The 15,828-nt window shown below is 32.7% G+C and overlaps 1 protein-coding gene across 4 annotated transcripts in view; it reads left to right on the top strand.

Annotated features, from left to right (window-relative positions):
- LOC123706671 (polypyrimidine tract-binding protein 2) overlaps window positions 1–15,828 on the top strand; it is a 322,370-nt gene that overhangs the window by 154,079 nt on the left and 152,463 nt on the right. Inside the window, exon 1 of one of the 4 annotated variants that reach the window (XM_045655990.1) lies at window positions 13,813–14,130. The exons of the other annotated variants lie outside the window; for them this stretch is intronic. Within the exon in view, the coding sequence (XP_045511946.1) occupies window positions 14,128–14,130 (3 nt within the window). The 5' untranslated portion in view covers window positions 13,813–14,127. Of the gene's footprint in view, window positions 1–13,812; window positions 14,131–15,828 lie in introns of those variants that run through there. 4 annotated transcript variants of the gene reach the window in all.

The following is a 15,828-nucleotide window of genomic DNA, read 5'->3' as shown; positions in this document are numbered from 1 at the left end:
AAATCCACAAGGGCGAGCCTTTGGGCAGCAGCTATGTAACTTAGGTAATGTTGGGTTACAGCTCGCGCGATTAATGAGAGATATGAGTTTCTTATTCTTTCTTCGTAAAAAATTTGGAAGAACATTTCTTAGATAAAAAACAGCTATAATATTTCTGCATATAAAACTGGGATATGCTGAAATAAAAAGCGACTAAAGCAAGCTATAGCACCACTTGCCTTACTAGCCATCGCTCGTTCTCAAATTTTAGATCTTCTATTCTACATTCCGTCTATATTTATCGACTATAGAAACATTTCTCACACAGTAAAGACGAATCAAATGCTCACGTTTGCGTATTAAGACTGTGTTTTGTTCTTCAGAAGCTAGTCGTTTATTGGCTCATGTAATCCTACGTCAGCCCTCTAACCTTCCTAATCCTTCTCGGGAAAGCTCTTTGAAACATGTTTTCGGCTTGTACAATGTGATCAACAAGCTTTTTAGGTAATGTATAGTTGTCATCGGTGAAATGTTGCAAAAAGCAGATACTTAAAATATACTTAAAATATTGTGTCACTAAACGCAAAAGTGCTGGCACTCAAGTCAATCTACGGGAAGGTTTATTTACAATAAACTTAATCACCTACTTAGTGTTGCATATAAAAATATTGATCTGCGTTTGCGTTTTAGTTATGTAACTTAACTAATGTTAGCGGTTTTATATTATATTTAAAATGTATATATATATATATATATATATATATATATATATATATATATATATATATATTTTATATATCCAAAGTTCCAAACCAAATGTTAGCAATTATCGCATACTTGAAGCCAATTTGAACCCTTTCGTTTTTCCCACACTTATAAATTGTAATATAATATTCTACTTTCCGATAATGTCCAATAGGTGGATTACGCTTATATTCTTTGTAGGTAGCAGAAGTGTCACTGAGATTTAAGTACCCTTTGCTAAGTCAAATTTGTTTTTAGTTAGTCTAGCGACGCAACCCCTAATTGTATGTTAGTTATAAGCTTCAGATTTTGAACGATTAAAGCCAATTGATACCCAGGTTCAAACAAAGCGTTTCATTAGTTTGAACATCCCTCCCAACAACTGCCACCCAACTTAACTCTCGTAGAGGTGAAAGAAACTTTGACATGGAATATTGAACATACAGTTTAAATAAAAGTTTTCTAAACTTTTTCATTATTGTTTCACCAATCCTTGATAACCACAAAGCTTCCGCTTTGTTATTTCGAAGATATTCAATGGCGCTATTCTCTAATTTGAAGATAAGGTATCCCAGGATACGCCTTGTGGTGGATCGTAATAGATTACAACTATAATAGTGTATCTGTTTCTATGTACATTGATATCTGATAGTTCTATGTGAATGCAACAAAGGTCGTGGCATACTCTATGTTACGTTACCTGTAATTCAGTAACATAAACCCAATCAATTATAAATTTCATTCGCTATAAAATATGTTTGACGTATGATGTACTGTGATGAATACTACGAGGAAGTCAAAAAGTATATCAGTATCATGTTTCTGTATTGGACTAAAAATGCTGTCGAAACGAGCTATCGACGAAAGACGAAATCTTTTGTTTTACATATTCGCCTGATAGATCGCCTCGTGTTCTGTCTTACCAATTGTGAAGCTAAGGTCTGATAAGTGAAACCATCAAGAACTCAATTCGAGTCATTGACAAACGAAGTCTTAAAATGTTAAAATATTAAAGAAAAAGTCTAGACTATACAACTCCTACACTTACAAACTAAAAGATCAAGTGACCATTTTAATTCAGAACAATATCTTATAATTTAATTTCCTGACAACGTACAACAATGTATGACGAAAGGGAAAATATAAATTCGAGATGAAACAAAAAGTTTAATTTGAACGTAAAATAAAATGTCACGAAGTAAAAATAAAAGTTGTCGTAAACCGTAATTATACGTCTTTCAATGTAAAGTGTCCTAAAGCGTTTTATTTCTCAAATTACTTACAAGTTAGACCAAATGTTTTATTATTAGTATTTTATACAATGTATTTTAGGTCACCGATATTATCATTATTTTAAAAACTTACTCTGCATAAAATACCTAAGACGAGTGACATATATTGCGTCTAATCACAGAATTGATTTCAAACTAGTTAGAGCTGTTTTATCTATTTTACGGGGCTTCAAGATCTCCGAGGTAATCGCATTGTATAAACCATAGCGTGATCACGGTGTTAGTCCAATTTCTAGTACGGGTGTTTTCCGTAGTGACTTAGTAGACAAATTCTCTCAGCTTACGTATGTATACGTGATTTTTTTCTACGAATTTAACCCTCTTAATATCTTTAAGCTATGTACTTTTGTATATGCATACTCCTATTGTATGTCATAACATTGCCCCATCAAAATGCAAGCAGAGCCAGCTTTGAAGCGTCAACTTAGACCTTTGATTGCAGATAGCAAACGTTTGCAGTAGTTCAGGAGAGCATCAATTATTCAAATAACTACGTACAGAAATTGGCTCGACAAGTAATATTGCGAATATTACTTAGAGCATGTAAGCTGCTTAAGTTTCCAACGTATCTTGGGGACAACGGTATCGAGGATGGGTTATATTGTAAGTCTAGGAAACTTGGTTAAGTGGCTTTATTAATTTAATGAAAAGACTTATTGAGCGCTCCAATCACTTTAGTCTGTTTGGAAAACAGTGTTTTGTCAACACATTCGATGTTAAGCAAGTTTAACTTGGTATATTGAAATAGATATGGGAAAACTAGAACACAACGATTACAATAAATATTTGTACGAAGCACACTATAAGCAAACATGGCATTAAGAAACATTTTTATTTATAGACATAGTCCTTTCCATTTCTGACACACATCTCGACTAAAGTATTTCCGAACCAAATCGACTTAGGGTCCTTAAATATATTCTGAAAAGGCCGCCAACACACTCGCAAGCTCTCAGGCATTGAATGTATAGGCGGCGGTATATCTGAACAGCGGATGAGCCTCCTGCCCTCTGTCTGTGCTCCTTATTCTGTGCCTGTGTGCCTGTTCTATACAGTTGCGATGTTTTCCTTCATATGAGCAAGTGTTCACTTCACCCCCAAATAGTAAAATGTATTGTTTTCAACAGGGCGAATTTCAAAGTTGAGGATCCTTTGCTTGACTAAGTTAATACTGCTCTTTCAACAGTAAAAACATTAATAATAATAATAATTAAGCCTCATTTATTCCTTGAAAATTTACAAAATAAACACACACACAAAAATATATATGTATATATATATTTTCCATTTTTTTTTTCAAGGACCTCTTATTGAGTATAGGCCTCCTCCAACTGGCTCCATCTCTCTCTGTTTTGAGCATTTTTCTCCCAATCCTCTCCACCAACTTTCTTAAGCTCGTCAGCCCACCGTGCAAGAGGGCGACCACGCTTTCTTTTTCCTGGTGGCCCTTTCCACTTTGTTACCCTCTTTGTCCATCTGTCATTGTTCATTCGAGCGGTATGACCCGCCCATTTCCACTTAAGTTTTTTGCAATGGGATAGTGCATCAATAACCTTCGTTTTGTTTATAATTTGTGTACTTCTGATCTTGTCCTTCAGTTTTAAATTTAATACACTGCGTTCCATTGCTCGTTGACAAGTTGTTATTTTTCTATTTGTGTTCGAGTCGAATATCCATGATTGGCTACCGTAAGAAATACATAGTAAAAACATTAGTGAAAATAAATTTTTGAAATCAAATATAAATTTCCTTTTTATATATATATTATATATCCGGTATATTTTTTAATGCTTTAAAGAAGCACCTCTATATATCAATGTCCAAGTATCTTTATAAATTTAGCAACATTTATATTAAAGGTAGCAAATTTTCTTGTATCATCGTTAAGGAGTACCTTTGGGTGCGCGATTATTCCGCAGTTTAGAACGTTGCTTGCAAACCAAGTTGCGGTCGTTAGTGCGAACATGTCTGGCTTAAGAATATCTAACGTTATGATAAATTGAGATTTTTAAACTTTTTAATATTAGTTTAAATTTTATTCCGATGCTAGGCTTTCCTATAGAGCGGTTAGCCTAAACGATACACTCAGTAATTACTGTTGCTAGTTAGTTGTAGGTTGCATACGATATAAATCAATTTGTCAAATTTATTTATTTAATCAAATAAATATTATGGTAAACTAAAACCTTTTTTTCAGTAAGGACGTATTATTATTTGATATTAGTGTTAGCCTAGTGGCTTCAACGTGCGACTTTCATCCCTGAGGTCGTAAGTTTGATCCCCGGCTGTGCACCATTTTTTTTCTATGTGCTCATTTAACACTCGCTCGAACGGTGAAGGAAAACATCGTGAGGAAACCGGCTTGCCGTAGACCCAAAAAGTCGACGACGTGCGTCAGGCACAGAAGGCTGATCACCTACTTGCCTATTAGATTAACAAATGATCATGAAACAGATACAGAAATCTGAGGCCCAGACCTGAAAAGATTGTAGCGCCATTGATTTACTTTTAAATTAGTATAATACAAACTTAGTTCATATAAACAAATATATAATTTATGCATAATTTTACTTTTTTATTGTACTTACTGCTATATAATGCTAGTTGAATGCCAATGAAATGAATTGAATAATCCGCGTCCAGCAAAGAGCCCTCAGCCCATTGTAGCTCGTATTAGCTTATTGCAGACCAATTCTCGTAATTACAATAGCTGCGATGGTTTACAAATTGTTCTTCTCCGATTTAAACTAAATGCTCAACCGCACAATAGATGTATTTAGTAGCTGATACCTTCAAATTAAGCTGGTGATGCGCATAATACAAGGTAATTGGAACATATGTTATACTGTAGTATATTATCATTCAACTTGCCTTACCTTAATATATATAAATAACGTGTGTATGAAACTGAACTTCTCTCAAACGACTGGACCGATTTTAATGATTTTATATGCATTTGGTTGGAGCCCTGGATGACTTAGATTCACAAATCAACCCGGAAGATTTACAAAACAGCGCTGCAGTCGGTATTTTCATACTTTGTTTAATATCCTAATCGCTTGTAACATCATGCAGGACAACGTCTGTCGGTTCCGCTAGTACTTTATATTTTTGAATTTAAATCCTGTTTTCGAAGTTGTATATAGTTCTAAGCTTTGAGGTATATTATGTTATGTAGTCCAATATAAAAGTCAAATATTGACTTAATCTTTTTAAGTGTTCTATTTATATAATAAGGTTAAAAATTGCCGAATTTAATACATTTATAAAACTGTTATAGTTAATCACATAAACCAACTGAAATTGTTTTGGTAAATGCTAAATTACGTCTTACTCAAATCAGAAATATTAGTTTAATAATATAAATTTTGTAAGTATGTGAAATGATAACAATTTTCGTACCGTTCATCGTTTAGCTAATTGGTTATTGGTAAATTTGATAGCTTCATTTGAGAGGTTACCTAGCAATTAACCTAGAATCCCCATTACTGATGGACGGCAAACATTTTACCAATGTTATAATTCAAAATAAATTATGCTTCAAACATTACTCATCATTAATGTAATGATTTTCGTTTGCTTTTATATTTCGTGAATAAAAACACAAAATTTTAAGAGATTTTTGAATAGTAAAGTTAACTTTAAGATAATAGTCTACTTACTACTTATTTTATAAACTCTTAATTAAAGGTTTAAACCTCAGTGAACTTATTATCAGTATACGGGCTGTTGATGATAAAAAGTCATGATTTCTGCTAAGTAATAAAAACTTGTACATTAAAGTTATTACCATTTTCGTTAAGACTCACTTATAATATTTTTAAATAGAGGAATATTGCTCGATGTTGCAGCTTTGCCATAATTATAACAGAATAATTAATAAGATGAAAATAATTACTAAATAATACAATGTTTGAAGACAATTTCTTATATATTTTTTTAATATTTTAAAATGCAGTGTTTATATATTTGAAGACATTCCTGTCTGCGTCTAAGTAATTAATAATAATAAAAAATATTTTTTGTTAATTAAAACTTTGTGAAAAACAAATTAATCCACGATAAAGCAAATTGTCGTAAAACCTACCTGAGGCTTCTTTACATCAAACGGCATAACAAAATTCATACATTATGTATAACGGCTTAATGGAGCTGGCATGAGGTCAGGCCGAGTTGGTATTAAGAGCTTTCGGTGAGTCCAGACGCAGGGCCCAAAGTGAATATTATAACAGTGTAATAATAACATTCCTTATTTTCCACCTGCTAAATAAGGATTCAAAGGATTAATGCTCGAATCACGAATTTACTAGTCAAAGAGAACGACTGAAACTGTTAGCATCAGGTGAGTAACTCATCTTTGAGTACTGGGCATTGATACTGATTCTGCGAATTTCCTAGTGTGAAATTTTTTTTGGCCTTGTTCGCTTTTTAAATACAGAATATTATTCACAATATCTATCGCGAAAACAACTTTTTTGTAAATATTCATAATCGCATATAAATGAAATTTAATACATATTTACGTAAGTCTACGTTGTAAATGCACAGGAGCTGTGGACAGTGGGAGACTTTTCAATTTTAAAAGATTCAAAGCGCATGCATTAGCATGGTAAGCTTGTTTAAATTACAATATGTGCAGTGTACACATACATAGTACACTATATGTTAATATATATAAATTAATATTAATTTATATGTGGCCGTTCGAGTGACATGAGATTAATATTATAAATACTAAGTCCGTGATGTAATCCGTCTCCGGGGTCGAAAGATACGTTTTTTGGTCGGCTAGCCGTAGGAGCCACATATCATTATTATTTAATAAAGCATAACTATGTTCCCCAATATATAACATTAACATATGATGATATTTTAATATATGTAATAATAAGTCACAGCATGTGCCTCATAAATAAATAGACAACGATTATCGTGTATTAATCTTTCCATTTCTCTTTTGTGACTATTGTATTTTTAAAGATTATATACAGGTGTAGTATATGGAATTGTAGATTTTTGTAACTCAATTTACGACAATACTTACTGTTCCAGTTTGGATGACATAGAAAACGAAAACATATTCTTATGTCCAATTTAATAAATAAAAAGCTTTTAATAAAACTTTGTAAATTGTCTATTTGTCTATGTAAAACTACATTCTTCGCAAAAGTCCCGAATACCAAAGTCCGCTTTAATCGAGTAAGATAAATTGCACTAGTAACAGTGGAATAAATCTGAGAATAATTAAAATACTTAGCATTTGAATGTAAGATCGCGTTTGGGCATTAGCATAAGTTGCGGAGCGCTGCCCGTAGACATAGAATTAGAATAATCACCACTAATTACCTTTTAACAGCTGATCTAGCTTTTAATTTCTTTCTTAAACAATTTTAAATAAAATACATACCGACTTACAATAAGAGGTATCTTATTGCGGTTTTAACATAAGCTCTGATCTATTTTTCAAATGTTAAAGACTAGACAAAAAATACAGTTTTTTAAGAATAATGTTGAATGGTTTTGTTAACCAAAACAAAGCTTTATTCTTCTCAAGTACTTGCATAATCCAAAGTTTTTCAAAGTACACACGAGACAAGTTATAACAATGTCGTCAATTCAACAGAACATTTAGAATTCAGAAAGCAAATAAGGCCCAGAAATAAGGGCGAACAAAATAGGCCCCGGGATGTGGCCTAAGTAAACCCGTTTGGTTCCCGACCGCTACAAAGTCATGAAGAAACCACAGTTGGACCCTTGGACAATAATGCCAACGGCAAATATTCATATTTAATTCAATGGACGCAAATATTGTAAGAACGTACGTAGATCAATGGAAGAAGTGGTTTTGAAGTCCATTTGTGTATATCATGATTTATTATATGAATAAAAAGTTATTAGTTACTTGCCACATTTTCTCCAGTTATATTGATCTTCAACATTATTTAACATTTTAACTTGCGTTCTCTTTATTGATTTAAAAAAGTTAAATTAAGCTAGCCCTGTCCAATGCTTAGTCCTCTTTAATTTGCTTGAAGATTTTCACACTCCATTCGATAAACTTCTCTTTATAACTTTCACTACTTATTAATAATGCAGAAGCAACACAATTATTGGTCTTGGCCTTACATATCTGGATTCTTCTTTTTCAATTTTTTCTACATTCTTAATTTCATTTCCTTTTGAGCCTGTGACACGTCGGTTTTTAGGTCTGAGACATGCAGGTTCCTCACGATGGTGACCGCCTCCGTACTAGCGAGGATAATTGCAAAATAAGTATTTACAGAGGTAGGTAACAACAGAGCAGTGTTGGGCTCGTGGTTTAAGCGTGGGATTGTCATTTCTGAGGTCGTACGTTCGATGTTCAGCTGTTCTTCGATGGATGGATTATGTCTAAGTGAACATTTAATACTCGCTCGTACGGTGAAGGTATACGTCGTGAGTATGCCTTAGTCCAAAAAAAAAACCTATTGAAACAAAAGACATGATCACGAAACATATACAGAAATAAGATAAATATAAAAGGTTTTAGACTTAAAAGGTTGTAGAGTCATACTTTTTTTGTAGGTACATTTATTTATATATAAATAAAATTGCTAACACAACCACGGTATTTATTTTTATTACAGTGGAATACGCTGAATTATTTGTTATTGTAGGAGTTTACTAAAAGTTTGGAGGATCACACCTTTGACCTGTCACATGCAAATTTATATCCACTTCAGAATTTGACGAAGGTTGCCTAAACACTGAATAGTTAATGTTTTATACAAACAGTAAGTTAGAAGCATTCGAAAAGAAAACAATTCAGCGATATACCAAGAGGATAAAAAATGTTTGATATATTAGTTTACACTTTTTTTATATTAGTTATATATTATATACATTTAAATAATTCGTTTCTAAACTGTTCCACTTTTCATTTCAGTTTATGACTTGAAAATTCTGGAACGCCTATAAAAATATATTTATTCAAAGTTGAAATTTATATAAGATCGGGTGTTGTATTCACGGTGAAACAAAATTATTTTTGGTTAACTAATGAAGAAGGCCAATCACCTAATTAACTTTAAATTCTTCAAGTAGTATAACCTGAGTAATTGGGCCATATGAATGTATGTTAATTTGAATATTGTATTCCTTGTGAATCACAGTAGCATTTGCGGTCATTTTAGCGTACCAAAGGCGTGTTTAATAATTTATAAAGTATCTAGAAAATAACGGAACGGGGGTCTTCTGACGGAAAATTTAAATAGTAGTCAAATGTGATTTTTTTTGTTAATATTATATAACTTTTTGATTTGGGTTTATTTTTTACATCTGTTACATATAAAAGGCTGGTTTATAAACATATTCACCATACTATGAAGTGTTAATTACGCAACTGAAAAGAAATATAATTATCCAAATACCTGCGAAGTGCCCAGATAACTAGGCTTTATGAGCCTGGCCTAAACGTACAACACCACATGTGCGTCTAAGTGCGCAAACTGTTACTAACACTTCACACAATAACTTTCATATAATGTGTAAATATTAAAAGAAAACACTTTTTTTTACCGGATTGAAGCTATGTTAACAAAAGACATACAATGTGTAAATATATATTTTAATTCCTATTCGCAGTTATAAAATCTATGAAGACTTATTTGACAGATAGATCTGGTCCATTGCAATATTAAGGTCAATTAGAAATGACGTCTTAGACAATTGAGTTTTCTCGTAATCCTTTTAATCAAAATTGATTTAAAAAGTTAACGCATTGGAGTTTCAATTTTACAAACGAAATTGTTTATTAAGTAGCAAGATTTTTTTTTAAAGATTTTACTCAAGTATCTTAGATGATACCGTTATTAGTTTATTGAGGTTTAATTGTTGCGTTTTAAACTATTAAAAGCAGTATTTTTTATTTTATATTGTCAATATATGTATATAATGACTTGACATTATATTATATAATCAAATTCACTGTTAACTTTATTTTCTTGGTCAACTACTAAATTAGTCGGTATTAAGATGTCATATAATATTCTTCATCCTAGTCTTCATTACTGAAGATATTGAAAAGCCCTAACCGATACATCGACTTGCTGCCTCCACACCACTCTAACTAGGGATGGTGCTAAAAAAATATCATATGTTCCTATAATGTCAAAGATATAGTACGTGTATACGCTTATAAAGGTAAATTATTGAATCGATATTATCTGTACGATTATAGTTATTTTATTTGTTACAGGTTGAATAAACTTTGCTCTAATATTAACAAGTGTATGTCTCACCTGCTTTACTTGAACTTAGCGAATCTCTGTGCATAGAGCGAGACGTAACCGTTGTAATGCATAACTTGTTATTTAGATGAAGGCGTGCCATATACGTTTTGACTTTGAGAGCTTAGAGCTTTTAAATCTCATTTGAACAAAACTATATAGGAGTTCGTCGTTTACTATAGATATATATATTAATCTTACGACCTCAGGGATGAGAGTCGCAAGCTGAAGCCTCTAGGCCAACACATCTATTTTAGAGTTTTAAAGCTATAATTTGAAATAAACTCGGGTATAGCCGGCCTTAGTTGTAATTATTACAGTGCATGTTTCATTGGATGTAAGATTAAATAGAAAAAGTGCATACTGTATATGGAAAGTTCAACAAAGCGTAAATGCCATGATCAACCATCGTAACGGCACGGAGCGTGTTGCGAGTTTTTGCGATTTTTCATTGCAATTAACATGATTTGTATGTTTTCTTCCAACCGTTATTTTGAATTTTTGACATTATTGTTTGTTTACGAATTGATCCACGGATCACATCTGAAAATTCCTACACTTTAAACATGCTGTAAGAGTCTAGTATAAACTGTAGATTGTAGCCGTAAATGTGCTTGGAAGCATACTTTTTAAGCTATTGATAGTTTTAAAGTGATGGATGTATAGAAATGTAATTCTCCAAAGTACTTAAACTAAAACTCAAAATAACTTTATTCATATCGGTAACCAAGTACACTTATGAACGTCAATAGAATAGATGTCAAATTGATTCTAAATTTACATTTACATTTTATCGCAGAGTTTTGAGGCATACATTGAACTGGAGCAAATCAATCGCTAGGATTAGTATCTTAATTATAAATAACTACTATACACATAAAAATAGTATAACTTAACAGTAGAATTGTTAAATTTAGAAATCAATAAAATTATTTAAATAAAATATTTGACGAAAAGAGATTATTTATATATATCTTAGATTATTACGAAATTTATAATACTAAAAACACTTTTTGTGATTTTACACACAAGCTTCAAGCTTTTGGATGCTTCCTCTACTGAATTTCTTTGTATTACATGCAAAAAAAGATGACCATGAAACCATTTTAGTGTTACTTTCTATCACAAGTCTTAGTAGTAAGGCACCACCCAGTGTTAAGGTCACATTACGTAAGTCCGTAGACGGCTTGGCGGCGCACACGCAGGGCGATGACCGGGGCCCAAACGGGCGGGTATTTGAATTTAGAATTCGCATGTCCAACTTGTCATGAGAGACATGACGTAATATCGGCAGACAGTGTCTTGTAACCTTGTGTTATGAGTACTTTAGTCATAAGAACTACAAGGTCTAGGAGAAGATACACATGAAATATAGTTTAATTTTGGTAATATGTGTTGTAAAACTGGAAACAAAACTTTATCTGTTATAAAATTTTACTATTTTAAATAACTTTTCCAGTTTTATTTACGAATGCAGCGAGTTTGTGCAATATAAGAACACAAAGTTGCCTATTTTATTTCATATATACTTATATTGTTATTTAACGACTAACGTATGTTAAGAAGTTGGTGGTGGTTGGTGGCAGGTAGAATCCTTCCAGGTTACAATTACCTGGGTGACCGAGATGGTTAAAAATAAATAAAACTATATCAAACTTGTAAATATTCTCCTCCGGGGTTTTCGAAGTATGTTAAACAAAACACTAGTATACGTTGACCCCCATAGGGCATAAAAAAGCTGTATCCGTGGTTGTTTGTAGCAATACACTATATTACCCTGAATCAAATCTATATTAATCTTGCGCGCACCGGACCATGCCAATCAATGAGATAATTAAAAAGTTATTATTCTTTCGAATATATTCCAAACAAGCACATTCGGCTTAGTGGCTTCAGCATGTGACTCATCCCTGAGGTTATAAATTCGATCACCGGCTTTGCACCAATGGTCTCTTTCTATGTGCGCATTAAACATTCGCTTCAACGTAGGTAAACATCGCGAGGAAATCGGCTTGCCTTAGGCACAAAAAGTCAACGGCGTGTGTCAGGCTCAGGAAGCTGATCACCTACTTGCCTATTAGATTGACAAATGTCCATGAAACAGAAACAGAAAGGTCTGGTGAGGTCTGGGCCTCAGATTTGGGCCTAAAAAAAGGTTGCAGTGCCACTTATTTATTAATTATTTGTTGTAGTCTAAACACAAAGATCATATACTGTGGCATAACTCAATGGATTCAATAGATTATACAATTAAACAGTTTTATATTAAGCAGTCAGTCTCGATTAGACAAGATGGCAAGTTCAGTTAATTCCCCGTTAATGAAACACATACAATAATTACCTTACGTTGTACACGTATCAAGAATTAATTAATAGTATCGAAAACAGACTCTGTGACTGGCGGAATTCATTGTTTAGGATAATTGTGTACCAAAAATGATCAAGGCGTCTCAAAAGCTTAAAGTTCGTGTTATTAAATTAATTGTAAGCGCAAATTGCACATTGTATAATTGAAAGTTCAATTATAAAATGCATATTTAGTTTTGTTGTAAGTAGCGAACTGAAAAATAATAATGTACAAGGCGTACATTATTATAATAAATACTCAGTTGTAAAACAAAAACAAATTTGGGGATTTATGTGTTTGTCAATATTTTAGATTTTCCGATTATGTGCAAACTGTTATTGAAGTGGTCGGAATTAAAACCAAAATAACTAATTATATTCAAACACAGGCTTTCTTTTAAACATTCTTAAATATCTAATTAAAAATTGACACGATATTATAATACTAATTCCAAATAGCAACAACAAACTATCATAATATATATATCCTATTTTCCTTAACGCAAAACTTTTAAAGGCTTTTGTTATCCAGATTAATAGTACCCGATGTCCATAAACGATCTGTATTTATTGATCTCCACAAACATTTCGTCTCATTAGAGTCGTCTTTATTTGATTATTGGAAACCGAATTCAAACAAAAATCGCTTCGTTTGACGGATATTTCGTTTATGAAACCACTAATACTAACAAGATGAACCTTTATTATACAAAGCTCCTTGACAATATGAATATTTTTCTTTTTTTTTCTTTATGCGCAATTAAATATTGTATATTTTTATATACTTCCTAATCAGATAAAAACTTTGGATGTAAAAACAACTTGATTAAAAAAATCCTTTGTAAAAAGAAGATGCACAAACTAATAAGTATAAATATATACAAAAATCTCTTTAACTCCATCTAACTTCTTAACTACCAAGCTCTGGTTATATATTTGAAATAAAAATATAGGTCACAGGCTCGGTAGCAAAATCGAAACCTAGATACAGAGCTACCCCTAAGGTAAGCCTAGACACGGAGATAGAGGCATAGCGGTGGCGAAGCCGCCAAGCCGCGTGGAGGCCGTGCTGGAGACACGCATGCGCCCAGGTGCGACAGGTAGGCCCGCCCCAACGCCCTCCGCGCGCCGCGCTCACCTGCCGTCCCTCAGTCCATCGCAACACGCCGAACTGGCGACTAGTGCTCCGCGCACTCCTCACGCGTGTTCTCGCTTTCGACAATTCCCTATAACTTGCTTTCGGACGGCGGCGTTTCCGTCGAAGTTGTGGTGGGCCGCGGATGCGGTGTTAAGAAGAGCGGGCAGGCCTCCAGGAGGCCCTCGGCACGCTGTTCCCGCAGCCGGTTGGGTGCGTGTCATACGCAACGCCGTGTACTTGTTGCCCGCCGCTGTTCCTGCAACATCCACTTCCACTGCCCTTACCCATCCCGCTGCCCGTCGCCTTCCCGATACAGTCCTTAGACCCTGTCGCTAAGCACCAGCGTCTGCTGCTCTCTAACATGGTAAGTGCAATTTCCCGCGTTAAACTTTCTCGACGCGTACAAACTATCGCACAAGTGAATGGTGTAAATAAAACGCGTTTTGTGAAACTTTTTTTATTTCATAAATGCTTATACAATTATCATTTGCTGATAATTTTTAGTTAAATTTTATGGGAAAATAATTTGAGGCATTAAAATAAATTAAATACGTAATAATTTTTAATATTCGTTTTTTGAAATGTTTTATTATTTTGGATTTCTGTTTTGTCTAAACGACAATTTATAATACACAAGTGATGTACGATGGAAAACTCAAGACTAACTAACACCAAAGTAATGACATGACACCTCATTAGTCAAAATTTAATGAATAGTTTACTTGTCATGGTAACGATATTAATATCTGAGTACATACGTACATACATGTATTTTAGAGTGATATTCTGTATTTATATAATATAACTGTAGTTTTGTGTTGAATTGGTATTGAACTCAAATCTCTGGCAGTTTTTAAACTTTTGAATTCCTTTTTGTTATATCTTAGATTTTTATCGAAACTTTTACAAATTGTAACATTTTCTTATCAGCAAAAAGACTTTAATGTATAGAGTTGCCTTAATCCTTAAGCCATGAAAATAAACGTTGATGACAGAAGTTCCACTCAAAATGGAAGTCGTATCAAACTTTTCTCATTAAGTCCTTCCGTCAAAGGTAGTGTGTTTATGTTATTTTAATACCTATTTGTCAACAAACCTAATTTATAACTTGAAAATAATAAACAAATGAAGACTGGCATTTGAAATATATTGTTTGATTAGCTTCACGGCAACTATTTGGCTACAGTTAGTACGAATACGATAATATGAATAAAATTCTGTTTTTTGCATACACTTTGAAAATTTAATTGTAAATAAATAAAAAAATACATACTTCTTTCATCTTAGTATTAATTTAAATTAAATAAATATTAAGTTATCTGATATTATAAATTACACAAATATCTTTAGAAAAATATGTTGGCTGAGTCTTGTTTACTTCGGTTTGCCTTTTCAGTTCAATAAAATGATATAAGATCCCACTGGGGCATGTTATATTCCTCTAGACGATGCACCTTTGTAATATTAAACTTTTCTAAGATTCTATGAAATAATACATTCAAATAGATTCGTTATTAGTTAAAATACCTTCCGATTTTTTAATTCGATAAAACAAGGAAAACATATACGCCACAATCTTCCCAGCGACACTTCAGGCGGACACAATTCTGAGACACATTAATTTATAATTTCAATAATAAGTTATGTAATTAAATTAATTGTACAAAAATCTATATACTTTGTTAATTTAATAATTATGTGTTGGTAATATATATATATATATATATATATATATATATATATATATATTCTATCCTACATTTACCGGGGTGTGTTAAAAGTTTGTGAATAATAAAATTGTCAAGCAATTCTCAAAACTAAATCTGGAATTCATACAAATTGAATATTATACTTTGCATATTAAATTTTGTCACGTTCATTGGAAGTCTCGACAGCGTAACGGTACCTTGCACCTATCGATAACACATTTGTCTCGAAGCCTCATTCCACTAAGTGTACGAATTAGCCAATTTATTAGCAGATTAGATACTAAATCACGTTAAATAACGTTTCCACTTTTCGATTGTTTCTTAAATAAACGGTCTCGTAACAAAACAAATGT

This window comes from Pieris brassicae, chromosome 3, assembly GCF_905147105.1.
Source record: "Pieris brassicae chromosome 3, ilPieBrab1.1, whole genome shotgun sequence".
Lineage (NCBI taxonomy): Eukaryota > Metazoa > Arthropoda > Insecta > Lepidoptera > Pieridae > Pieris > Pieris brassicae.
The sequence above is the reverse complement of the archived record's forward strand: the minus strand, read 5'-3'. Positions and strand labels throughout refer to the sequence as shown.